The 27,794-nt window shown below is 38.9% G+C and overlaps 2 protein-coding genes, 1 long non-coding RNA gene and 1 other non-coding gene across 4 annotated transcripts; 1 reads left to right on the top strand and 3 right to left on the bottom strand.

Moving 5' to 3' along the window:
• Positions 1–888: 888 nt before the first annotated feature.
• On the bottom strand, positions 889–4,501 carry LOC138876858 (uncharacterized). The gene is made up of 2 exons (XR_011402169.1): positions 4,377–4,501; positions 889–1,158 (listed from the first exon to the last, which is right to left on the bottom strand). It is a non-coding gene; the product is annotated as an uncharacterized lncRNA (long non-coding RNA).
• On the top strand, positions 4,377–19,069 carry LOC104231678 (uncharacterized). The gene is made up of 6 exons (XM_009784714.2): positions 4,377–4,500; positions 4,652–5,093; positions 5,517–5,594; positions 6,407–6,506; positions 18,072–18,214; positions 18,837–19,069. The coding sequence occupies exons 2-6, from the start codon at positions 4,794–4,796 to the stop codon at positions 19,041–19,043; spliced, it is 828 nt and encodes a 275-aa protein (XP_009783016.1). The 5' UTR covers positions 4,377–4,500; positions 4,652–4,793; the 3' UTR covers positions 19,044–19,069.
• A 3,373-nt stretch (positions 19,070–22,442) lies between these two features.
• TRNAG-UCC (transfer RNA glycine (anticodon UCC)) lies at positions 22,443–22,514 on the bottom strand. Its single transcript has one exon. It is a non-coding gene; the product is annotated as a tRNA-Gly (tRNA).
• A 258-nt stretch (positions 22,515–22,772) lies between these two features.
• LOC104231679 (RNA polymerase sigma factor sigD, chloroplastic) lies at positions 22,773–26,032 on the bottom strand. The gene is made up of 5 exons (XM_009784715.2): positions 25,557–26,032; positions 25,067–25,297; positions 24,848–24,988; positions 24,351–24,551; positions 22,773–23,150 (listed from the first exon to the last, which is right to left on the bottom strand). The coding sequence occupies exons 1-5, from the start codon at positions 25,980–25,982 to the stop codon at positions 22,869–22,871; spliced, it is 1,281 nt and encodes a 426-aa protein (XP_009783017.1). The 5' UTR covers positions 25,983–26,032; the 3' UTR covers positions 22,773–22,868.
• Between the last annotated feature and the right edge of the window lie 1,762 nt (positions 26,033–27,794).

Genomic DNA, 27,794 nt, shown 5'->3' with positions numbered 1-27,794 from the left:
CTTGTAAATGGGATCTTCTAACAAACAACATAAAGATCACACAACTTCAGAACACTTCGCAAGAGATAACCCACCTGCTTCGTCTTAAACTAACATTTATGTATACCTTCCACCGTCATAACCATTACGCAGTCACTTAGTCTTCCTGAGTCTGAACTCATACCGCAACATGAAATCTACCCCACTTCCAACTAGGAGACATGAAAAGATTCTTCACACACCCATAACTCGGGCTATAACTCGAACCAAGACAGAAATCAAGCACCTAATAGTTCTTCTATCCTCCAGCAGACCTTTCTCGTCACTTCCAAATCATACGAATACATCTCACAACACTAACATTCTCATTACATAGCCATCCAGCTGTCACTTCCACTAACAGGGAAAAATACCGAACATATAAATTCAAAAGCACTTGCTCACACAATCAGCACCTCGGTGCTCAAGATATAGGCAAAAATCTGGCCTCAAGTCCTCCAGACTAGGCCCAACATCAACACACAGAGATCATATCTCGCCCCTTGATCGGGGAATCACAAGCCATAGATGTATATCTTATACTGAGCGCTCATGCGCGCATACGAATGCGTGGAAGGAATTTCAAAAGTTACTTTTCAAGCTGAATCAAGGACACACGATAAGAATTCAAGAATGTGAAGTTCTTCCTAAAGGTTCTGCAGTCTCTCGAGGATAAATACAGACGTCTCTGTACCGATCCGCGAGACTCTACTAAACCTGCTCATGACTCGTGAGACCTATGTAACCTAGTCTCTGATACCAACTGTCACGACCCTAATCCTGAACCCGATCGTGATGGCGCCTCTCGTGAAGACAAGGCCAGCCAGTTCAACCCTATTCGCCTTTTAAAATAGTTAATCAACACAAATATAGTCTAAACATGGTTTACATAATACTGAATAGCGGAAATATAGATAACAATGCAGAAATCCACCCCGACACAGCACTAACCGGGGTGTCACAAGTCACGAGCATCTATTAGGGTATAAATACAACTGAAGGTCTGAGGTGTACAAATATAGACTAATGAAATGAAGAGAGAGAAGCAGTGCTGCGAACGCCGACAACTACCTTGCTAAACTCCGATGACTCTGCCTCCGATCAGCCAAAACCCGCTACCGGGTGTATAAATACCTAAATCTGCACACAAGGTGTAGGGAGTAAAGTGAGTACTCTAACTCAGTGAGTAACAAATGTAATTAAAGACTGAAGGCAAGAAATCACGTAAAGCATACCAAGATCTTGTATAGAAGCAGTTCAAAAGTGAAGCTGTAAAATCTCTTTAGAATATTTTGGCTCAGTTTAAACTTCTTTGAAAATGACTTTTCCAAGAGTTACACAAATGAATGCCAAAAACAGTTAGTCTAGATAAGCACAGAAATCTGCCTCTCGGGCACAAATACCATAGTTTAACAGGTAAAATGACAAGTAAATATGAAAGATAAACATATAAAGGTTTGCCCCTTGGGCACAATATCAACAACTCCGCCCCTCGGTCAATATCTCAGAACAATATCAGCCCCTCGGGCAATCACATAGAACGGTACCAACCCTTCGGGCAATCATATAGAACAATACCAGCCCCTCGGGCTATCACATAGAACAATACCAGTCCCCCGGGCTATCACATAGAACAATATCAGCCCCTCGGGCTATGTCTCACATCACAATGGGTACCCGCACTCACTGAGGGTGTACAAACTCCAGGAGGGGCCCCTTACGGTCCAAGTGCAATATCAAGCCATCTCGTGGCATCAAATCTAGGCCCTCAGACTCATATCAATCAAGCCACCTCGTGGCGTATATATCTCAGGCCCTCAGACTCATAAACAATATCAACAAGCCACCTCGTGGCGTACATATCTCAGGCCCTTGGCCTCAATCAGTATTAGTGTTTCCTCACAACTAGGCCCTCGGCCTTACTTAGTCAAAATACTCACAAGCCCCTCGGGCATTAGTAAAACAGTGTTTCTCAGCCCAAAACATCATTTAAAATATCATTTAAGTCTCAAAACAGAGTAACAAATGGCTGAGTAGTAAAACAGTGGAAAATAACATGACTGAGTTCAATTAATAAGTCAAAGCAGTGAGGAAATAATAATAAAAATCCCTGAAGGGTTCAAATAGTTGGCACGAAACCCAAATATGACAATCAGCCCAAAACATGATGATAACAAATAAGTTTCAGTCAAATACGCGGTAAAATCATCAATCGGGACGGACCAAGTCACCATCCCCAATAGTACACGACCCCACGTTTGTCGTCAAGCGTGTGCCTCACCTCAATATAGCAATACGATGTGCAATCCGGGGTTTCAAACCCTCAGAACATCATTTACAATTATTACTCACCTCTACTCGGTCCGAACTCTAGCCCGCAATGCCTTTGCCTCTCGAATCGGCCTCCGGATGCTCCAAATCTAGCCGAAATCAGTACCAAACCATCAAAATATGCTAAGGGAACAAAGCACATTTGAAAATAATCAAATTACCACAAAATCCCCCGAAATTGGTCAAACCCGACCCTCCGGGCCCGCATCTCGGAATTTGACAAAATTCACAAAACTAGAATTTTTATACTCTTACGAGTCTAACCATATGAAAATTATCCAATTCCGATACTATTTGGTCCTTCAAATCATTCTTTTACATTTTTGAATGATTTTACAATTTCTTCCCAAATTCCATCCCAAATCATGAATTAAATGATGAATTCAATGATAGATTCATGTACTCTAGCCAAATCTGAGTTAGAATCACTTACCACGATGAATTTCTTGAAAAACCTTCGAAAAATCGCCAAAATCCGAGCTCTCTAGGTCAAAATATCAAATAAAACCTAAAACCTCGTATTTATAGAGTACCTCATAGATTTCTAGCTCTGCGGACCGCACAAAACCAGTGCGGTCCGCACAAAAACGACTGCGGCCGCACAAGTTTTCCTCTACAATGATAGGCTTTAGTATTTTGGCCATAACTTTGGCTACAGATTTATAAATTGCGATATTTTTACCTTTCTGGGCAACAACTTTTATTTTTGAATCATCTCAAAATTCCTTGTATATCAAAAGATATGAGCTTCCGAAGTAGGACCAGCGAAATGTTCCTCATCGCAGCCGCACTTCATTTTGTACGGTCCACACAACACATACCGCGGACGCAGTTCATTTTGTGCGGACCGCGCGGGTGAGTTCTGAGGCCTGCAACCCTTCTGGACCTGCTACAGCTATGATTTTCGGCCTAAAACATTCCGGAACCTACACGGAACTCTCGGAACTTCAAACCAATTGTACCAACACATCCCATGACATCGTTCAAACTTGTTCAAAACTTTGGAACGCTCACAACAACATCAAATCACCAAATTAACATAGGATTTAAGCATAAGAACTCCAAGAACTCTTAAATTATGTTTTTGATCAAAAAGTCTATCAAACCTCGTCCGAATGACATGAAATTTTGCACACACATCCCAAATGACACAACAAAGCTACTGCAACTCTCAGAATTTCATTCCGACATTTATATCAAAATCTCGCATATCAACCGGAAAACGCCAAAATTTCAATTTCGCCAATTCAAGCCTAAATCTTCCACGTACTTCCAACATGTATTCCGATCACGCTCCTAAGTTCCAAATCACCTAACAGAGCTAACCAAATCATAAAAATTCCAATCCGAGATCAAATACAAACAAGTCAAATCTTTCAAATTTTAAGCTTTCAACTGAGACTGTTCTTCCAAATTTATTCTGATTAACCTGAAACCCAACACCAATAATTTACATAAGTCATAATATACCACACAGGATAAGTCATGCCCGAGAACTGAAGAGCAAAGTGCAAAAGCCCAAAACGACTGGTCGGATCGTTACATTGCATTGCCCCTATTTAATTATTAATAGTTGCAACCAAAAGTGTTGTGAGTCATTAATTTCATCTCCTACATTTCCAACCATTTTTTTGAAACTAAAGAAGAATCAAATACAGCATAACAAAAGAATGTTGGAACTAATAATTAGGAAAAACTACTTTAATCAATCTTTTGCGAATCCATATTGTGTTAAATTTTTTTATAAAATAGCAAACAACCAGAATATATTTCATAGCCCAAACCATCATTAAAAAAATAGTTTGGAAAAAACGTTTTTTTATAATACACTGGTTCAACCATTAGACACCTAACTGAATAGTAACTTCTCATCTCAATCCGGATACCCATCCAAAGAACAAAATATACGCACGCACATATACTGAACTTCTAAAAGTCAGAACACAATAATCTCAAACTGAATTAGAAGAATGAAGAAAGCACAATCCTTCTTTAAAAATTGAGCACAAAGAAACATAATCGTTTACCTTAAGTTTGTTTGGATGTTTTGCCTTAAAACCCCCAAAATACTGTTTTGTGGAGAAGAAGAACAAGGCAGGGAGGAACAACTTCAATAACAATCATGTCTCTTTTTCAAATCTGAAGCATCGGGTAACCTGGAGTTTTTAGTAGGCCTAAGCGTTGTGTCTTTTAATTTTGCAATGCGTCCTTGGCTAAGATTGGGTTTTTCAATTTTCTTTGTAAGCTTGGTATTTTTAGGTTTTTAAAGGGCAATTAAGTAATTTAATTTTTAACTTAATAGGTTCCTGTTCCAACAAAGAAAACGGAAGCACAAACCAAGTGGCTTACTCTTACTACTACGCGCCAAAGCCTGATTGAGAAACGCAGTTCCAACTCTTCTTCACAAAAATATCTCAATTTTATTATCTCTGTGATCAGCTGCAATGGCTTCATTAAGTTCAGTTTCAGTTGCGCACGTATCATTTTCCATCTCTAACCTTCAAGTTCCAAGAAATTACAGACGTTTGCCTACTTTATTTGCATCATCATCAGCTACGCCTTCTCATGAATCATCTTCATCCACACAAAGTGGGAGTGTATTATCCTCAACTAATTCTCCACCAAAAGTTCCCTTTGTTGAGTCTTCTAAAATCCCGGATACTGGATTCAACTATGCTTTGGCAAATCCTAATGGAAACCCAGTTATTAGATTTGTTCAGCACACCGAATCAGCTATTGAAAGGGTACAAATTTGATCTTTTTGCTCTTTCTTGATAGTACTTATTACTAGTATTTGTTTGTTTATTTACTGTCTAATTCTTGAGGATTAGAGGATGTTGTGGGTTTCATTCTTTTTGGGGGGTCTAAAGAATTAATACAGAGTTATAGTATTATTATGAGGTTTTAAATCTATTCGGTCAAAGAAAGAATAAATACTAATCTGCTTGAATTGGTGACCGTGCTTACAAAGCCTATTAGTTTGTCAACCAGAAGATAATTCTTGAGGTTTGGACTTTGGAGAGTGATATGGTTTGTTCTATCCTTTGGGGTGGTATCAAGAATTGATACTGAATTGAGTTCTAATATTGATATCTGTTTAATATGAGTGGAAAACTGATGTATGCTTCATATTATCTCTTGCTCACTGCGCATCTGTATTTGAGCAGGCAATATTTGACTTCCGTTTTCTGGCACTCCTTGCTATCGGAGGTTCATTGGCTGGTTCTCTGCTCTGCTTCCTCAATGTAATTCCTTTTTCAAGCATTCCCTTATTTTTTTCAATGTGAAGTTCGAAAATATATGGATATCATCTGCTATAGGTGTTTAAAGTTTATATTTTTGTGTTTCCTGGTTAAATTTATGACGGCAAGACTTCTTTTTAAGTCTGTAATTAAGGCATGAACTTGTATACTTTAGTGCACTTGTTGTTTCTAGAAAATAGATAATCTATAAACTGACAAGATGTTGGTTCATAGATTTTATTTGATCTTTACATGCTAAAGGGTGATTAGGTATGTGAAACTTCTTGATGAAAATGGCTTGTTGAGAATCAGACTAACATTAATACTTGTAATTCTTGATCAGTTATCATACACTTGCATCGATAGAAAACATAGTATCTACGGGAGTCGGTTATTCCTAATCCACTTCCGAAGTCCTATTCGTGCTCATTTCTGCTGCATTTCAAAAATTTGTAGTCTTTCACTAGCTTATAGCACCAATATATCAAATGATGAAGTGGCAGATGTAATATACTGTTTATCCTTCATCTGTTGGGCAACTCTATCTTAACCTCTACAATCAGTTAATTCTCTGACCATAGTTTACTTAAGTGCAATATAGTTATCCTCGGCTAATTATTTATTTAGGTACATTCGTTCTTAAAAGCATTTCTCTAGTGTTTTAAGGCATAAAACATTGGTTTTGGTTCATACGCTTAATCCTTGCTAATCTGCATCTTATTCTTCATTCTTATGCATATCATCATCAGGAAAGGAGATACTGCCATTTTTACCGGTTCTATGAGTTGTTCATACAGTTAAACTCTCTTTTGTAGGGTTGTGTCTACATTGTTGACGCTTACAAAGTTTATTGGAGCAGCTGTGTCAAAGGAATTCACACAGGACAAATGGTTCTGCGATTGGTTGAAGCTATAGGTGAGTTTCTGAATGATCATGCTGCTTGTAATCAGAAAATAGTAGAAGAGCACCTCAGTGAGGGAAGACAGTCAATGATTGCATTTCAATGGATCTTTAATGACCTCTCTTTTGATGACTACTGGTCCTTTGAAATTATTTGGGCAAAATCCCAGTACATATGCTATCCCATCCTATCCTGCCTTAATAGTTTTCCTTTTCATTAGAGTTATTTGCTGCTATTTTATCTAATATTATTCTCACTATCTTGATAGGAGCAAACCTGTTGTTGTATGTGAAAGAAAGAAAAATAGACAAAACAAAAGAAAGAAAAGTCAAAGAGAGAAGAAAAATGATAGGTGGAAGAATTCTATCTTTGAATTCTTTTCTTATGACGTAAGCGCTTACGTCGGCAGGTTGAATTCTTTTCTTATGACGTAAGTGCTTACGTCTGCAGGTTGAATTCTTTTCTTGTGACGTAAGCCCTTACGTCGGTAGGGCATTCAAATGCCTATAAAAAAGGTCTGCATTTTCATTTGCAGATCATCCCACAACTTCTTCTTTCTCTTCAATTAATAAAGAGATATTCTTTGTGTGGTCATGGAGTAGGCAAAAATTGCTGAATCACGTAAATCTTGTCTTGTCTTGTGCAATTTATTTCTTTTCTCTTTTAAATAATTTTTCCTTCTATTAGCCTCACACGCTTCCCAACAACTAATATCAGAGCACACACAGTGTAATTCTGGTAGAAAAGTACGGTATTGGTGCATGTACTATTCACAAGAATAGTGCGACACTATTGATCATCATTGCGAATGCTATTCATTAATAGTGATAGTACATTCACCAATAGTGATTGTTGTCTACCTTATACGGTTGGGATATTTTTTCTTACACGAAATAGTATTCGCCGTTACTATTCACACGCACTATTCACATAATTTTTTTTGTGAAAAATTGCATTAGAAGAAGGGAAGCTTAAGATTGACAAGTTCAATGACAAATATTTTGGATTCTGGAAAATGCAAATAGAGGATTATTTGTACCACAAAAACTTATACTTACCTCTGATCGAGATAAAACCAGAGAATATGGCCAAAGCTGATTGGGATCTATTAGATTGTCAAGCTCTTGGTGTGATTCGTTTGACGCTAACACGAGATGCAACGTCTAACATTATTAACGAAAGACCACTGCAGGCCTAATGAAAGCATTATCAAATATGTACGAGAAGCCATTTGCTTCAAATAAAGTCTATTTGATGTGTCGATTGTTCAACTTAAAGATGATAGAAGGTGGATCTGTCACGGAACATATCAATGAGTTTAATATAATATTAACTCAATTGAGTTCTGTTAATGTAACATTCGATGACGAAGTCATGGCAGTGATTCTACTATCATCTGTACCGGAGAGTTGGTCTGCAACGGTAACTGCAATTAGTAGTTCATCGGGAAGTACCAAACTCAAATTGAATGATATTAGAGACTTGGTTCTAAGCGAAGATCTTCGCCGAAGAGAATCAAGTGATTCCCCATGATCTCAATTTAATACCGAACGTAGGGGGAGAAACAATCAAAGAGGACAAAATCATGGTCATGGCAAATCAAAGTCAAGGAGAAGAGGGAAATCCAAAAATCACAAGGACATTACTTGTTAGAATTGCGATAAAAAGGGTCACAACAGTAGTCAATGCAGAGAACTAAAGAAGAAGAAGGAAGAAAATTCAGCAAATGTGATTGTTGAACAAGTCGGTAATGCACTAATTTGTTGTGCAAGACAGTCTAGTCGAATCTTGGATTCTAGACTCAGGTGCCTCCTTTCACTCTACATCATGTAAAGAATTATTGCATAATTGTATTGCTAGAAAATTCGGGAAAGTTTATCTAGTAGACGGGGAACCTTTGGACATTGTCGGGAAAGGTGAAGTTCATATAAGGACTTCACAAGGCACGCTATGGAAATTGCAAAATGTTTGACATGTTCCTGGCCTCAAGAAAAATCTGATATCTATAGGTCAGATTGACACTGAAGGATATACAACAGCATTCGGTAACAGATCATGAAAGTTAACCAAAGGAAATTTGTTTATGGCACGAGGCTTCAAGAAGGGAACACTGTATGCAACTGCAATACAAGATACTATAGCAACAGTTGATCGTGGTCGTGATACAACATTGTGGCACAGGAGGCTCGGGCATATGAGTGAGAAAGGCATGAAGTTGTTGGCATCCAAAGAAAAGTTGTCAAACCTAAAACATGTTGAATTAGGTTTGTGCGAAGATTGCATTTACGGGAAACAAAAGAGAGTTAGCTTCTCAAAGGCAGGAAGACTTTGATAAATGGAAGCTAGCCATGAAAGAAGAGATGAATTCTCTTCAAAAGAATAAAACATGGATACTTACATAGTTACCAAAAGGAAAGAAGACATTGCAGAACAAGTGGGTGTACAGAGTCAAGGAAGAGTATGATGGTAAGAAGAGGTACAAAACACGATTAGTAGTAAAAGGCTTTTAGCAGAAGGAAGGAATTGACTACACCGAGATCTTCTCTCCTGTAGTCAAATTAACTACTATCAGGTTAGTGCTAAGTATCGTAGTTGCTAAAAATTTATATTTGGAGCAACTAGATGTTAAAACTGCTATCTTGCTTGTTGACCTTGAAGAAGACATCGACATGAAGCAACCTGAAGGTTTTCAAGTTTCTGGAAAAGAAAACCTTGCGTATAAGTTGAAGAAGAGTTTGTATGATTTGAAACAAGCTTCTTGATAATAGTACACGAAATTTGATGGATTCATGCTTAATAATAGTTTCACACGATGTGAGATGGACCATTGTTGTTATATCAAAATTTTTGATGAATCCTATATCATTTTACTGTTGTACGTTGATGATATGCCAATTGCAGGATCTAGCATAAATGAGATCAACAGGGTTAAGCAACAACTGGTAGAGGAGTTTGAAATGAAAGACTTAGAAACAGCCAAGCAAATGCTTGATATGAGGATTAACAGAAACAAGTATGAAGGAACCTTAAAATTGTCTCAAGAAAAGTACATACAGAAGGTACTAAGCAGGTTCACTCTTCATGATGCAAAGATCAGAAGCACTCCACTCGGAAGCCATCTTAATCAGTGGAAGGACCAATCACCTAAGACAAATGAAGAAAGTAAGTACATGTCCAAAGTTCCATATGCTTCAGCAGTAGGAAGTTTGATGTATGATATGGTTTGCACTAGACTTGACATAACCCATGCGGTTGGAGTTGTCAGTAGATACATGTTAGATCCAGGAAAGGAGCATTGGGAAGATGTAAAATGGATATTGCGATATCTCATAGGCACCTCAGGTATGACACTTTGTTTTAAAAAGAACAATATTATCTTACAAGGTTTTGCTGATGCAAATTTAGGCGGCGATCTGGATAGTCGAAAAAGTACCACATGCTACGTGTTCACCTTGGGTGGTACTTTTGTTAGCTGGATGTCCAGACTTCAGAAAAGTGTTGCTCTATCCACCACTGAAGCAGAGTACATGGCAATTTCAGAAGCTGGAAAAGAGATGATTTGGCTTAAGAATTTTCTTAAAGAGCTAGGTAAAGAGCAGGACAATTGTGAGCTTTTCAGCAATAGCCAGAATGCAATTCATCTTGCCAAGAATCCAGTATTTCATGCAAGATCAAAGCACATATCCAATTGAGGTATCATCATATCAGAGAGTTGATAAGTGAAAGAACTCTTTCCCTGAAAAAAATACCAGGATCAAAGAACCCGCCAGACATGTTGACCAAAGTTGTCGGTATTGACAAACTGAGGCTGTGCACTGCCTCAGTTAGCCTTCAAGACTGATAGCGTGAAAGCACCATCAGAGAATAGCAAATCCTTTTTTTAAATTTTCTTTCTTAATGTAACATAGGTTTGAGGGGGAGATTGATAGGAGCCAATCTGTTATTGTATGTGAAAGAAAGAAAAGTAGACAAACCAAAAGAAAGAAAAGTCAAAGAGAGAAGAAAAATGATAGGCAGAAGAATTCATTTTTGAATTATTTTCTTATGACGTAAGCGCTTACGTCGGCAGATTGAATTCTTTTCTTATGACGTAAGTGCTTACGTCGGCAGGACATTCAAATGCCTATAAAAGGGGTCTGCATTTTCGTTTGTTGATCATCCCCCAACTTCTTCTTTCTCTTCAATTAATAAAGAGCTATTTTTTGTGTGACCGTGGAATAGACAAAAATTGCTGAACCACGTAAATCTTGTCTTGTGCAATTTATTGCTTTTTTCTTTTAAATATTTTTCCATTCTATTAGTCTGACATGCTTCCCAACATATCTAGCTTAGTGTCACTTTCTAGTGGAAGACTATATACAAAATTTATCAGTCGAGAATAAAGCTTATCAACAGTTTAGAATTGTATGGGATATTCTGATATTTACACCAAAATCTGATATTCATCTGAATATCTTGTTGGGAAGCGTGTCAGACTAATAGAAGGGAAAAAATATTTAAAAGAGAAAAGTAATAAATTGAACAAGACAAGACAAGATTTACGTGGTTCAACAAATTTTGCCTTCTCCACGGCCGCACAAAGAATAACTCTTTATTAATTGAAGAGAAAAAAGAAGTTGATAGATGATCTGCAAATAAAAATGCACACACCTTTTATAGGCATTTGAATGTCATGCCGATGTAAGCACTTACGTCATAAGAAAAGAATTCAACATGCCGACATAAGCGCTTATGTCATAAGAAAATAATTCAACCTGCTGACGTAAGAGCTTACGTCATAAGAAAAAAAAATTAAAGATGAATTCTTCCACCTATTATTTTTCTTCTCTTTTGACTCTTCTTTCTTTTGATTGCCCTCTCTCCTTGACTTTGATCTGCCACGACCATGACTTTGTCCTCTTTGGTTGCTTTTCCCCATGCTTTCGGTATTAAAAGCAGATCCTGGGGAATCACTTGATTCTCTTCGGCAAATATCTTCACTTAGAACCAAGTCTCTAATATCATTCAATTTGAGTTTGGTACTTCCCGATGAACTGTTAACTGCAGTTACCGTTGCATACCAACTCTCCGGTAGAGATGATAGTAGAATCAATGTCGTGACTTCGTCATCAAATGTTATATTAACAGAACTCAATTGAAAAAAATATTATATTAAACTCATTGATATGTTCCGTGACAGATCCACCTTCTATCATCTTTAAGTTGAACAATCGACACATCAAATAGACTTTGTTTGAAGCAGATGACTTCTCGTATATATTTGATAACGCCTTCATCAGGTATGCAATGGTCTTTTCGATAATGATGTTAAACGCCACATTTCGTGTTAGCGTCAAACGAATCACACCAAGAGCTTGACGATCTAATAGATCCCAATCCGCTTTGGCCATATTCTCTGGTTTTTACCTCGGTCAGAGGTAAGTGTAATTTTTTCTGGTACAAATAGCCCTCTATTTGCATTTTTCAGAATCCAAAATCTTTGCCATTGAACTTGTCAATCTTAACCTTCCCTTCTTCCGATGCCATTTTCACACAAAAATTGGTGAATATATCACTATTAATGAATAATGTTAGTAATGATGATCAATAGTGTTGCACTATTCTTGTGAATAGTACATGCACCAATACCGTGCTTTTCTGCCAGAGTTACACTGTCTGTGCTCTGATACCAGTTATTGGGAAGCGCGTCAGGATAATAGAAGGGAAAAAATATTTAAAAGAGAAAATCAATAAATTGCACAAGACAAGATTTACGTGGTTCAGTAATTTTTGCCTACTCCACAGCCACGCAAAGAATAGCTCTTTATTAATTGAAGAGAAAGAAGAAGTTGAGGGATCATTTGCAAGTGAAAATGCATACCCCTTTTATAGGCATTTGAATGCCCTGCGTAAGCAATGTCATGGGCTGCTTTCCAGACATGCCCCATGACCCCTTGGCCGCGCCCCATGGCGGCCTAGCAAGCCTCACAATGCCTAGCGCCATGGTCGGCCCCGTGGTCTTGGCTGCGCCAAGTGACAAGCGCGCATGTGCCTCTGTCGCCCCACCGATGCCTCTCGCCAGCGCCCAAGGGCTGGTCATTGACAACAGCGCCGCGCGCCCTGACAATGCCGCGCGCGCAGATCCTGATGCCTCGCCAGCGCCCAGCTGCAGGCCCATTCCAACAGCGCCTCGCGCACAGACCCTGATGCCAAGCACCAGTGCCCAGCCTCAGGCCAGCACATCAAGTGTCGCGCGCGCCCACAGCAACGCGCGCGCAGACCCTGACCCGCAAGACAAGGATGCTGCCATCGGACTTAGTTTTTCCTTGTAATAATCTAAGTCCTTTTCATTGTAATCATAGACTAGTTTTCATCATTTTCATTTCAGTGTGCTTCTACAGCTTTATTAGGACTAGTCTTGTAATGTTGGTTTATTTTTTTTAAGCATTATTAAGGGGGACCAAACAATCAAACATTTCAATCAGCATTTTCTGGTGTCTCTCCCCCTCGACACCACATCATTGTAATCATCATTTTCATTCAGCAATAAAATCATCATCATCATTCAAAACTCAATTCTCTCTCTCAAGCTTCCGCAATTGCCCACGACATTGGTTTTCCCGCACGGCACTGACAATCTAGTCTAGCGTGCGGCGAGGACCTCATTGGCGGACAGCAACCGCACTGACATCGGTTGCTTAGCCTTACGTTGCCCTTCCAAAGATCATCAGGAAGGCGTTGCGTAACAGTTGGTATCAGAGCCTAGGCTCGACATCGGACGAGGGAAAACATTTGCCATCATCACCATTTCTGACCATGGTGAATCATGGGGAGCGTCTAGCATCCCTAGAAGAGACGGTTGACCGATTACGACCCATCGTAGAAACGGTGCCTGATCAAAGCAACAACCTAGTGCAAAGGTTGGACGACCTGGACCGCCGAATGCGGCAGGCCGAAAATGACATTGCAAACATCAGTCGTGACTCCGACGAGGACCGACAAACGGCAGCCATTGAAACTGCCAATATTCATGGCAAATTTGAGGACCTCCAACAGGAGCGTGCCGACGATTTAGCCCATCAGCAACATGAGGCAGACAGACTAACTGCCATGCAGCAAACCATAAACGACTTGACAGACAAGCTCAACGTTGTCAATGCTGCCTTACAGAGCCTACTTCGAGAAGGCAACCATCACATCAGGGGTGCAGCAGACCTCACCCCCATTCCACAAAAGCTTAAGATACCGGAGCCAAAGCCATACGACGGATCCCGGGATGCTAAAGAAGTGGAAAACTTCATCTTCGACATCGAACAATACTTCGATGCCGTGGGCCATTTGGAGGAATCCAAAAAGGTAGCGACTGCTGCCATGTATCTTCAGGGCGATGCCAAACTTTGGTGGCGGGTCAAACACGAAGCCATCAAGGCCGGTGAAGATACTCTTCAGACATGGGACGAATTGAAGGTAGCCATACGCCTGCAGTTCTTTCCCGAAAATGTGGAATACAATTCCAGGAGAAAGCTACGGGACCTCCGCCACACCAGATCAGTGAGGGAGTACGTGCGCGAATTCTCCGCACTCATGCTAAACATACGCGACATGGGGGACAAAGACAAACTCTTCGCATTCATAGAAGGTTTGAAACCTCATGCCCGTATGGAACTACAGCGACAACGGGTAGACACCCTGCCCAAGGCCATTCAAGCTGCAGAATGCCTTGGCGACTATCATTTGGGAACTCAGAACGACAGGCCCCAGCCGTCTGTCCGAGGGGGATTCAACGGGCACCATCCCAGCAATGGTGGCCCAAGCAAAAGTGGGGGAGATCGGAGTGCATCCAAAACTAAGACTCCTCCCTCCAACAGCAACAGTGCTGCATCCATCAACAACAATCAGGGGAGAAAGCCTCCTTCAGAATGCCGTCATTGCGGCGGGGCACATTGGAACAATGAATGCCCAAACATCAAGGTCAATGCTCATCAGACGGTCGAGGGTGAGCTAGACACATCAGACTCATCAGACGACGACCAGGTAGGCGCCTTCAATGCAATTGTTGGCTCTATCCCTCATGCCTTAGCGGGGACCAGTGCATCTCCTCCTAAGAAAACATCAGTCCCGATCACCAGGAAAGGGAAAGAAAAGATGGACGAAGGACCTCCTAAACAAGCGAGGACCCTAATGTTCGTCGAATTGAAAGTGAACGGCAAGCCCCTTCACGCCTTGATAGACACGGGTGCCACCCACAACTACTTGTCATCAACACAAGTAGAGCGCCTAGGTCTTGTTGTACAAAAGAGCAAAGGCCGCGTCAAGGCTATCAACTCACCACCTCAGACATTGGGTGGAACAGCTACAAATGTCCCAGTGAAACTTGGCCCATACAAAGGAAGCATCGACCTGCGCATCGCAATCATAGATGACTTCGACATCATAGTGGGTTTGGATTTCATGAGGCAAACCAACACCATACCAGTACCATATGCCAACATGCTCCTGATGATGGGAGAAAAAGGGGCCAAGCCCTGCACCATACCATGCTTTCCCATAAAGATGGCCGCTGAAAACATCTCGGCCATGCAGTTGGAGAAGGTAGTCAACAGACATGAACCTCAGGTTCAGGCTACCCTTCGCAGCAACAATCAGTCATCATGTCATCGGCCTCAAAAGACTGGTGACGCTCATCATCGTGTGAAGACTTGTCAGCCATGCCACAAGGACAAGTCGGATCACCCATCACAGCCGGGACCCTCGCAAGCCATTACATGTCCCTCAGAGACCATGGGAAAGTGTTTCCCTCAGATTCATCACGGGATTGCCCCAAGTCGGCAATCTTGCATCCATCATGGTTGTCATAGATCAGTTCTCAGACTATGCAACTTTCATAGCAGCCCCGCAAAACATCTCAGCAGAAGATACAGCTCGACTCTTCTTCTCGCACATTGTCAAACATTGGGGCCTGCCCAAAAACATTGTTAGTAGGCGCGACTCACGCTTTACTAGCAACTTCTGGACCCATCTCTTCAGGTGCTTTGGGTCAACATTGAGTCACAACACAGACATCCATCCACCATCGGATGGCCAGACAGACCGGTTCGATGACATGCTGGAGGAATATCTCCGCAACTTCGCAACCGGATCACAGAAGCATTGGGTGAAGCTCCTGGATGCTGCTCAACTGTGTTTCAATTCTCAAAAGAGCCATCATACAAACAAGAGCCCTTTTGAAATTGTTACCGGACAGCAACCGCTTCTCCCGCAGACGGTGAATGCATCAACCATGCCGAAATCTCCTCGAGCTGCCAACTTCTCGAGCGAATGGGAGCGCAACATGGAGATAGTGCGGAGCTATCTCACCAGGGCCCAAGAGCGGGCAAAAAGGTTCACCGAACAAAAGCGTTGCTTTTCCCAACATCAACCAGGGGATAAAGTAATGCTACGCATCCCAAAGCAGTACTTGTTTGCAGAAAGGACCCATGACCCTCGGCTGCAACAAAAATACATCGGGCCCCTGCCCATTGAAAAACGCATTGGGAAGTCCACATACCAGGTCAAAACTCCATCCTGGTGGAAGATCCATCCAGTCTTCCATGTCAGCCGCATGAAATCATTGCTTCGCTACAACAGCAAGCTCAAACAACAGAGGGGCGCAGACCTCCCATCCAACAACCATCAGAATCATCATCATCATCATCATCATCATAAGGCTCCGAGGACGGCGCCAACTCAGGTGGGGGAGAATGTCATGGGCTGCTTTCCAGACATGCCCCATGACCCCTTGGCCGCGCCCCATGGCGGCCTAGCAAGCCTCACAATGCCTAGCGCCATGGTCGGCCCCGTGGTCTTGGCTGCGCCAAGTGACAAGCGCGCATGTGCCTCTGTCGCCCCACCGATGCCTCTCGCCAGCGCCCAAGGGCTGGTCATTGACAACAGCGCCGCGCGCCCTGACAATGCCGCGCGCGCAGATCCTGATGCCTCGCCAGCGCCCAGCTGCAGGCCCATTCCAACAGCGCCTCGCGCACAGACCCTGATGCCAAGCACCAGTGCCCAGCCTCAGGCCAGCACATCAAGTGTCGCGCGCGCCCACAGCAACGCGCGCGCAGACCCTGACCCGCAAGACAAGGATGCTGCCATCGGACTTAGTTTTTCCTTGTAATAATCTAAGTCCTTTTCATTGTAATCATAGACTAGTTTTCATCATTTTCATTTCAGTGTGCTTCTACAGCTTTATTAGGACTAGTCTTGTAATGTTGGTTTATTTTTTTTAAGCATTATTAAGGGGGACCAAACAATCAAACATTTCAATCAGCATTTTCTGGTGTCTCTCCCCCTCGACACCACATCATTGTAATCATCATTTTCATTCAGCAATAAAATCATCATCATCATTCAAAACTCAATTCTCTCTCTCAAGCTTCCGCAATTGCCCACGACATTGGTTTTCCCGCACGGCACTGACAATCTAGTCTAGCGTGCGGCGAGGACCTCATTGGCGGACAGCAACCGCACTGACATCGGTTGCTTAGCCTTACGTTGCCCTTCCAAAGATCATCAGGAAGGCGTTGCGTAACAGCACTTACGTTATAAGAAATGAATTCAACTTGCCGACATAAGCACTTACGTTATAAGAAAAGAATTCAACCTACCGACGTAAGCGCTTACGTCATAAGAAAAGAATTCAAAGATGAATTCTTCCCCCTATCATTTGTCTTCTCTCTTTGACTTTTCTTTCTTTCACATACAACAACAGGTTTGCTCCTATCATATATCTCAGTCGATGGATATAAATTCTTTTTCTCATCTCCCTAAAGTGAGTCATCTATGATTCTTCAATACAACCTGTTATTCTTTCTAATGTTCCCAGCTTTGTTGGTGTATACTTTGAAATTTAACTCTGTTTTATTGATACTCCTCTAGTTTTCTTGTAAATTATCCGTGAAGTAACTCTACCTTGGTTTGAATGCACTGCTCTTGAATTCACGGCATTAGAGTTAGTTGCTGCTATATCATCTGGATTACTCGCAGTCTTCTAGCTTAGTGTCACTTACAGTGGAAGATTATATGCAAAATTTATCAGTCCAGAAAAAGCTTATCACACTTCAGAACTGTATGGAAAATTCTGAAAGTTACACCAGAATCTGATATTCATCTGAAATATCCCTCGGAAGAAGGATAGAAATTCTTTTTCTCATCTCCTAATGTGAGTCATCTACGGTGCTTCAATATCTCTCAGACGATGGATAGAAAATCCTTTTCTTATCTCCCTTAAAGTGAGTCTATGGTGCTTCAGTATACGACCTGTTACTCTTTCTCTTATTCCAGGCTTTGTTGGTGTACACTTGCACTTTTATTGTAACTTCCTCTGGTTGTCCTGTAAATTATCCGCAAAGTATTTTTTCCGATGGATTCGATGCACTGCTCTTGATGTCACGGCCTAGTTATATAAAAATTGTGGTTGTGAAAGAATATTCAGTTGTCACTTGCATAAAAGTTGCAGAACTTCCAACCAAAATGTCACTTTACCTGGTGTGTAGTACCTTACATCTAAACGTGTAATATCTTCTTTAAGTGTTCCTGAGTTTACTATCCTTGTAATGCAGATGTTTATCTTGCTGGGACCGTGATGTTAATATTTGGGATGGGCTTGTATGGATTGTTCATCACTAATGTCTCTCCTGATGTGCATCCAAGCAGTGATCGTGCCCTCAAGCAGTCTTCCTTGTTTGGGATGTTTGCTCTGAAGGTAGTCGCACTCAGGATCTTCTTGACTTATGTACCTTATTTCTTTCTCAATTCCCTTTACCAATTTTACGTTTCTTATACTTCCACTATATATTGTTGCCTTCTTCATAAACTTCAGTTTATTCAATCCTGTTTGATTACTGTAGAAGAAAACTGGAGATGGCAAAAATGATGGTTCTCTTTCAAAATGGAAACTACTTTTTTTAGAAGAGAGTTGTTTAAGCTGGAATTGCAGCCATGTCACATGATCTAATATGGTTCACTTTTCAATCATAATGTACTAACAAACATGGTTTTACTCTGAATATCCCTAAAAGACTAACAAAAGAGGTATTAAAGATTTAATTGAACAGTTGAAAATTGTTATAATCACAAGAAGCATAAGTTTCGTGAAAGCTAGTAATATTCTTTCGTTTGTTCTGCTACTCTTATGACCCTCTATACGAGCGTTGGAGATTTGAAATTCTAGTCTAGTTTGCAAATGACCAGAAATTGGTGCTGTAACATGTAAACTTGTGAAGATGAATGCATCTTGCATACATCAACCACGAAACATGTGCGCTTGTAGGTATAGGGTTTTCTGTTTTGTTCTCCAGTTTCAATCAGTTGATGTTGCCATGTAGGAGAGGCCAAAATGGATGAAGATCAGTTCGCTTGATGAACTAAAAACCAAAGTGGGACATGTAATTGTCATGATTCTTCTTGTCAAGATGTTCGAGAGGAGCAAGATGGTCACTATAGCCACTGGTACTGATCTGTTGAGCTACTCAGTGTGTATCTTCTTGTCTTCTGCTTCCTTGTATATTCTCCATAATCTGCACAAGGAGTAATAGTTGACATGTACTATACTCATGTATGTATGTATAGCCAAGTAATCAAACTTTTGAAGCTAAAAAAAAAGAGCAGTCAGGTACATTAAGCTCCCGCTATGCGTGGGATCCGGGGAAGGGCCGGACCACAAGGGTCTATTGTACGTAGCCTTACCCTGCACTTCCGCAAGAGGTTGTTTCCACGGCTCGAACCGTGACCTCCTGGTCACATGGCAGCAACTTTACCAGTTACGCCTAGGGGTGTACATAGGTCGGGTTGGTTCGGATTTTACAATTACCAAACCAAATCAATTGTGTCGGGTTATTAAATCTAAAAACCAAACCAAACCAATAAAACTCGGGTTTTTCACTTTTGTTTTTTTTCGGGTTATTCGGGTTTTTTCGGATTTTTTTTTTCCGGTAAAATCTTCGTAGAACAAAACAAATAAATTGTGCTCAAAATATTTTTTTAGTCCTAGTAAGATACAATTATATAAAGTATTTTCCAAGAAAATAATACAAAATATGAGATGTGTCATGGCATTATCCTAAAATATTCAACAATAAAGACAATAAAATTATGTAATATAAATATTGCTAATTAAAAAGCCATAATAAAAATAAACATAATCTAAAAGTACTAAGTCATGCTAAAATAAGTAGACTAATAAGGGAGTATTAATTACATGACTAAATGCTAACGGAAAAATAAAAATATGTCATGCATTTTTATCTAAATTTTTGCAAAACAAAAAATAGATATTCAATACATTTTCGTTCATAGTATTGAATTGAATATCTTTTGTTAGCATTAATATTGATTTGATTTTGGTTTGGGCTTTTGCTAGCACTACTTAATTTACTAATGTTAATGGCTATAAAACTTATTAGAACATTCAAAAGTTCTAAGTCCAACCTTGAAATAATACCTCAAAAGATAAAACTATGAAATCTTTTAAGAAATATTTATAAATTACATCACAATAATTATATTTATATATTAAATATATCTAAAATTTCTATATATGTAATGTCGGGTTGGTTTGGTTTCGGTTTGACTTTCTTTAGTTAAAACCAAACCAAACCAATTATGGTCGGGTTTTTTTTTTCAACACCAAACCAAATCAAACCAAACCATAGTCGGATTTTTTTTCTCGGTTTGACTCGGATTATCGGGTTGGTGCGGTTTGTCGGTTTCCTTTGTACACCCCTAGCTACGCCAAGGTTCCCCTCCAAACTTTTGAAGCTAGTATTTTAAAAAAAAAAAATATTCCCCGAAAACCTTGCATGATTCATTCAGTATTTATAACTCTCTTTTATGAAAGAAAAATGGAATTCCAATCCGAGGTGTTCTTAGAAAGAAAAAAAACGAGGTGGGTTTGTTTCTCTAGACTTGTGGAGGGCAGAATACTTCCTTTTCTCTCATATAGCTCTTCGGTACTAAAACTGAATATTCCAGCTGCATCTACCATTAAGCATAGAGTAAAGAAACAACACAAAATTTATCTCCCAACATCCAACAAGAAGCAAGCCTACACAAAACAGTATTATTGGGACACTTTCCTCTACCGTGTCAACGAGGTATCATATTATTCAAGTACAGGGGCACCTTTTGATTAACCAATGTTTGGAACAGATATCTCGAAAATTAGTTGGCGAAGATGAGAAGGAAAATTTGCATGGTGTTTGCAATGGTTGAAAATAGATAATGGCGCTGCATTTTAAATTCTGAAGATATTTATAGAAACCCGCGCCTTACTTTTAGAAAGAGTCATAAATTGTATAAGACAACCATAAAAATTACATATCAAGTGATTTTATAATTCCTTGTTCACGCTCCAAGATAGGAAAAATGCCCCAGTTTTGTATGCAACCACATTCTACATGGACGCGGGTTAAAAATGTACAGTTTATTTTCCCGTGGATGAGTTCTAAGTGACTGGAAAGCAAAAAGGAAAATTTGACGAACCCTATTATTAAAAATAGAGTTGCGTCTATTGCTTGGAAGGCAATTTTCCTAACCGTTGGACTACAAACGCTTGTTGCTGCCAAGGCATGTATTTTTGATGATACAAAACTGTTCATTTCCAAACAAGAAAATATTACTATATGATTGAATGATGCATGCCATGTAGCTTAGGTGTTGAGTTCACGACTATGAGGTGTTGTATTAGACATAGGTGTATATGCTCAAACATAGAATCACTGCAAGATGGTCTCAAGAACTGATAATGAGTTCTAGTGTCAATATATGTTCAACATGAATAGAAAACTGATGTATGTTTCACTTATCTATTTTTTTGGGTAAATAAAGAGACTTTTATTACCAAGTCCAGCAACTCAACTAAAAATATGCTCTATCACAATCTTATTACATCAGCTTACATTCTAGCTAAGATAACAATCAAAATGCTCCAAACCCCTTGCTAATCTAGTCTTCAAAAACCAATGCAATAAACTTCCTGTATAAGCTGCCTAAGTAGTATAGCAGGTCTACTCTACTTGTTCTGAAATAAGCTTGTCATTCTAAAAATATTCCCTTATCTATATTTGGCTTCCATTTTCTGGCATTCCTTGCTATCGGGGGTTCATTGGCTGGTTCTTTGCTCTGCTTCCTCAATGTAATTCCTCTTTCAAGTATCCGTTATTTATCTTTATAAATAGTAACATATATGTAAAGAATTAAGGGAGTCGAACCCGGCAGATTCCATCAAGGCAACAACCCAGATGTTTTATTTACCAATTTGATCGCAGAAATTCTATTCCTACACTGCCACCACCGCCTAATAATGGTTGTAAAATATTCACACCTATTCTATTATTAAATCCACCAGCAAAATAAAGAGAAAAAAAGAAAGATGACAACTTCAGCAGTATCTCATGGCTTTGACGAATGTATTTTGCAACAATTATCAAACAAAAATCCCTAAATATAAGTTTGATCCGGAGAGAAGAAGGAGAGAGGAGAGAAAAAACAAGAAAGTGTAACTAAATCCCTTGATTGAATGTACTAATAATGGATTTGGAGTCTTTTAAGGTGGAATGTATATATTTTGTAAGTAATCCTTGTTTAGGGTGGGTAATATACAAAATTAGAACAAATTTGGTAATTAAGTTTCAAATATTGTATAGCAACGAAAAAATCCATGAAATTATAATTCGGTGTCCACCCTTCAAGATAGGGAAAACTCCCGTCTACACTTAGACAACTTGTAATAACCATATTATTTTGAGTAACATTTTCCAATTACACACCCTTTTCTTGATTTGGCCAAACAATTCATGGTTAAAAAATTTGTATGCAACTACATTCCATATGGACTTGAGTTACAGAATGTACAGTTTATTTTTCCCATGGATGAGTTCGAAATGATTGGAAAGCAAAAAGGAACAATTGCGAAACTTATCAAAATATTTAATTGCGTCTGCCGGGAGTCGAACCCGGGTCTATTGCTTGGAAGGCAATTATCCTAACCGTTGGACTACAAACGCTAGTTGCATGTTATATTTTCTTAATAATATATATTGCTCCAAACTTGTTTTAACTTTTGGTTATCCAAAACGGTTTTTTTTTTAACTATCTTAAGAGTTAAGAATAGAGTTAGACATTGATTCATTTCATAATAAAGATTTACGTTCAGCTTAGTAGATTTTTCATAGTTTTACTGGATTATAAAGTTTTCTTTTTCTCCATTTGGTTAAGTTAACTCCAAAGTAATTAAATAAATCATTAAACCACAGAGCAAAAGGTTCTGCATTAACTCTTTGTTGATCTTTTAGTATTATATATCAATTCAATTTTGCGTGTGATAATGTTAACAAATGTCTTGGCTTTACAGAATATATTCATGTTATGTACATTTTAAAGCTGTCTAACATACTACTTTCTCTTAATTTTGACAAGGCAGTGCAATTAATCTGTCTGATCCTTTCTCTCGAAAGCTTAAGTACTTTTCCAATCTCCTCAAAAGATTGAGGGGTATCTCCATTGAGGCCAAAGTGCAATTTCAGAATCTTTGCTTCTCTATCACATAACACATTGTGCAGAAGCTTCTCCAGGTCTTGTTTCATCATTTGTCTTTTCAAAATTTCTTCTGGTAATATGTCTTCAGGCCCTGATATAATATCCTGCAAGATAATCAAAATTTGAAGGAAAGGCATGAGTTTTTACTTATACTTAATTGGGCATTTCCATGGTTTTTCGTGTGTAATTATCAGTCAAGCATGATCAATATTAGCTCAATAACTAGATCTATTTGGATTAAGTCAGGGCAGTCCGGTGTACAAGACATCACGCGTTCATGCAAGGTCCAAGGAAGGGCCGCACCCCAAGGAGTGCGAGGTAGACAATCTACCCTAATGTAAGCATTATTGGCTGCTTCCACGGCTCGAACAACAGCAACAACAACATACCCAGTATAATCTCACATAGTGAGGTCTGGGGAGGGTAGTGTGTACGCAGACCTTAGCCCTACCTTGTGGAGGTGGAGAGGTTGTTTCTAATAGACCGTCGACTCAGAAAAACATATGCACCACAATAATAAAAAGAAAAAAAGATGGGACAACACCGAGAAACAATGTAAAAACAACATAAATAATAAGATAGTAAGATGATCGAAATGCAAAAAATAACAGATAGTCGAACCCGTGACCTATAGGTCACACAGAGACAAGTTTCCGTTGCTCCAAGTCTCCCCTTCATATATTTGGATTAAGTCAACTGATTAAAATATGAAGGAAAGGAAATAGGTGGAAAAACCAAGTATGAAATAATGGAAGGACAAGGAATAATAAAGTTAATATTAATGTGGTTAAATAGTTGACAAAGAAAGGAGAAATATGCTCTATCTTTTAGCAAAAAGATTAAAAAGTATGTCTTTCCTATCCTCTCCCCTTCATTTCTTTCCATCTATTCGCACGTAGTGAATTAGTCCTCTCTGTTTCCTCCCAATTTTCTTGAGAACAATCATCCCCTATAAGAATTGGAGCAATAAGAAAATAAATGAAAGGTGTCTAGTAGCATGTTTATGTGTTTTCCTCAACTATATTGCATTAGTTCCTCCTACTCTATCTATTACTAGTTACTAGTTAAAAGGAAATTTCTATTATTATGATTATTTTCCTTTTTGAGGAAAAATGCTACCTTTTATATTTCACTTACTAGTAGTTCATTTCTTTTCATTGCAAGTACTACAGGTATGAAGTGCAGACAAGTTAATCCATGTAGGCAAGACTAATATTTTCCAGCAGCTTATAAGCAAATAATTCTCATTAACGACGCTAATCAAAGAAAAACAATTGTAGAAACAACAAAGGCTTGCGGCAAACCTGCAGTGACATGTATCCTTGGCTAGTTACTATTTGATCAATGGAAATTGGTGCTCGGTTTCTCTCAATAACTAGTCTAACAGTTGAAACATCCATATCAAGAGCTTCTGCAATTTCATCGTAGGAAGGCATTCGCTGTAGCTTTCTGCTTAACTCAGTGTTGGCGTTGCAAATCTTTGGCACAAGCTCAGATATACTCCCCTGCATATAACAGACTAACCAATGCATTTCACTAATTACAAGTTTTATCTTGCAGTCATGTACTTAAAGAAAGGAGAAAGGCAGTTACATATATCTACTTAACCGGAAAAGTCCATGAAGAAGTTGGCCTAATGTGCATATTGTTAATAGACTAAATGAGCCTGAATTAACAGTATTTCATTGCCTGCAGAAGTTGATGGCCATTGCCCAGAACCATCACAAAATTTGACACTCATCACAATGGCGAAAATTAATACTAGTAACAGAAGACCTTAATTAATAATGCATTAGCTTACCGGTAATCTAATAACTCGAGACTTGTTTGCTATGGCTCTAGTAATAGCTTGCCTAATCCACCAATAAGCATAAGTAGAAAGCTTATACCCCTTGTTAGGATTGAACTTTTTAGCACCATGAAGTAGACCTATGCTTCCTTCCTGTAATTAATTGGCAGTGAAGAAATTAAGGAAAACCGAATATCCAATGCCAATGAAACCAAATTACAGTTATGAAACCTGAATTAGATCTTGTAAGCTTAATCCTTTGCCTTGATATGAAGCTGCAACAGATACAACAAGCCCTGTATAGCATTTAATTATCTTCTTTTGTGATATCTTAGCATTAATCAAGACCTTATCTAGCCTTCTTCTGCTCATTCCTGCAGCCTTAGCTAATTGATTTGGATTTACTTCAATCTCACTTGTTTCTTCAACCCTCTTTCTCAATGTCTCCATTCTTGCTTCTTCCTACCACAACATTTAAGGGGAAAAAAATTATGAACTAAAAAGCCATGTAGTAGTTAAACATGTTCTAAGGATAGGACATGTAGTAGTATTTATTTTCAACTGGCCAATCAAATTGCTCTATTACAAAGTTGATTTCTATGAAGTTTAAGCTATTAGAAAATAATACTACAAAAAGACAGTTTTTACGTAAACGAACTAAATCAATTGTATAGTTCTATGAAGCAGGAATTAGTGTAATTGATGATTTTCAGAGTCGCACCTTGAGGTACCAAGAATACTCTGACTCTTCTTTGAGGGTTAAGTAGAGACCTGTCTTTACAGGTTTAGAAATGGAAATCTTATCTCCTTTATCCATGTCCAAACATTCTGAATAACACCTTCTTCTTTTCCTCCTCTTCTTTCTTCTCAATGCTAACTCAATCTTCTCATTTATTATCTCAATCTTATTGCTACTCTCCTCCTCAATATTGGTTTCAAAAACCAAAGATTTTGCTTCAATTCTCAGTACCTCATTAGCTCTTTCAATTGCCAATGCATAACTTGCGTCCAAAAAAGAACCATTTTTGGGGCAATAGAGAATTGCTAGAGGGTGATAATGAATGAGGGGTTTAGTATAGAAATTTGAAGGATAAGGAAAGAGTGAAGCTGGAGATTGGTTTGAACATGACCATGCAGCCATGGCCATAGAAATGTCAAAGTTAAAATAATTTTTTCCTCTTTGATTAAGCGCCAGAGGCTGCCGTAGATATACTTTGTGGCTACTAGATATTTTCAAGTGCACTGGTTTACTAGTTGGATTTTCTTTCTTTTACATTATTGGAGACTAACTTGTTTTTATTTTCTCTTCTATATTGTTTAGTTTTGTTTACCCGTAAATGGTACAGTTAAATTTATAACGTGATTTATAGACACACGAATTAATTTGATCCAGAAATATGAAATAAATAAGAACAGAAATAAGATTATAAAAATAACTTAAAAGAAAATACAAGTCTGGCTATGAGTTTAGCTTCTCCGATAGCAGTAAGAAGAACAATCTTAAGAATAAAATAAAGAGAGCAATTTTATAGAATAAGAACTGATTTTAGCTTTTGCGGATAGAATTTTCATGTCCCTTAGTGGATACAAATTCTTCTATTTGTAGCTCTATTAAGGGAGACAAGATCCTAAAATCAAGCCCTCCCTGAATGAGAATAAAACCCCACAGATAATTGTATAACGGTTGGTCTTTAATACAGAGATTCTTTGTAACGGTTGTTCATTGATGCTGCCTTATTCAACCGATGTCTTCCTTTCAAATCTTCACTGTCGGTTCCTATATCTTCGGAATTTATACAGCACCGAACACATATTTGTATCCGACGGCCACTATTTACTGGCTCACATATTATGTATCTTCAGTTTCACGTGTAACCTCGTCATTCATCTACGTGTTGCTAACCGATTTTACCCCATACAAGTTTTCTTTAGAAAAAAGTTAAGCATCCGTATCTGGAATCCACACGAATTCATATTGTATATGGCCAATTAAAGGAGAAAACGCTTTCCATCATGAATTTTTGCATAATCATAGCAATTTTACATTACTATTTAATTTATTAATAAAAAATCAATCTATAGATATAAAAATTAACTCATCTCCATCGACCAATAACTAATAATAGAGTGTAACGAGAAAAGAACATGTCAATGTGATCTAGCCACTAAATTGTTATTATGGTCAATCCTTGCTATTTCTACTCAAATATAATTCGTCAATAAAAAGGAATTGTGCGTTATGGCATGATTATAGCCATGGCCGATGCATTGGCGTGACCTACCCGTCCTAGCGCTTAACTGATCACTAGAAATTTTAATTTAACTTTCCCTATAATAATATATTCTGAGCAAACTCGCCCTTAAAATAAATAAGTCATTTTGCACGAATTACCTTTCAAAAAGAGTATGATAAGCTATGCATTACACGAATTATCTTTGTCCATCTTTCAGGGAATAGCTCAACTCCTCATCTCAAATTGTAATAATCCGGCTTTCCCTGCATAGGTCATAACATAAGTGTGAGAACAAGCAAGACAAAGCGAGGGTTTTGCTAAGTACTAATTCCATTGAGAGGTAACAAACTCTCTCTCAAAAATACCCACATGAATGCAACCACTATATCACCAATCATACCACCGGAATCGCTGGATAAGAACAACCAAATGGACGTGGAAGAAACAACACCACATTCCTATAAAGAAATGCTTCTCGACAAACCGGCAGTTAGCCAAACGGAATATTACGACGAGGATTCCACCACAAACATCAAAGATAATAAAGGAAAAAACATTGAAGGCTCAATCGCCCTTTTCCAAGGAGACAAGAACCGCCTATATCTTTCATGGCGCTTCTCTATTATCATAAAGGTCTTTGGGCGTAGAATGCCTCACCATTATCTTCGTTCTAAACTAATTGACTTATGAAAACCATCTGAACAGTTAATCTTGATTAACCTAGG

Source organism: Nicotiana sylvestris, chromosome 9 (assembly GCF_000393655.2).
Source record: "Nicotiana sylvestris chromosome 9, ASM39365v2, whole genome shotgun sequence".
NCBI classification, from domain to species: domain Eukaryota; kingdom Viridiplantae; phylum Streptophyta; class Magnoliopsida; order Solanales; family Solanaceae; genus Nicotiana; species Nicotiana sylvestris.
The sequence above is the reverse complement of the archived record's forward strand: the minus strand, read 5'-3'. Positions and strand labels throughout refer to the sequence as shown.

Excerpts from the sequence above, each read along its gene's own strand:
- LOC104231679 (XM_009784715.2), bottom strand. The coding sequence starts at position 25,982 with ATGGCCATGGCTGCATGGTCATGTTCAAACCAATCTCCAGCTTCACTC. Across the intron at positions 24,989-25,066 it reads GCTTACAAGATCTAATTCAG|GAAGGAAGCATAGGTCTACT; the intron begins GTTTCATAACTG and ends AATTAATTACAG. Across the intron at positions 24,552-24,847 it reads CTCGAGTTATTAGATTACCG|GGGAGTATATCTGAGCTTGT; the intron begins GTAAGCTAATGC and ends TGTTATATGCAG.
- LOC104231678 (XM_009784714.2), top strand. The coding sequence starts at position 4,794 with ATGGCTTCATTAAGTTCAGTTTCAGTTGCGCACGTATCATTTTCCATC. Across the intron at positions 5,094-5,516 it reads CCGAATCAGCTATTGAAAGG|GCAATATTTGACTTCCGTTT; the intron begins GTACAAATTTGA and ends GTATTTGAGCAG. Across the intron at positions 18,215-18,836 it reads TTGGGATGTTTGCTCTGAAG|GAGAGGCCAAAATGGATGAA; the intron begins GTAGTCGCACTC and ends GTTGCCATGTAG.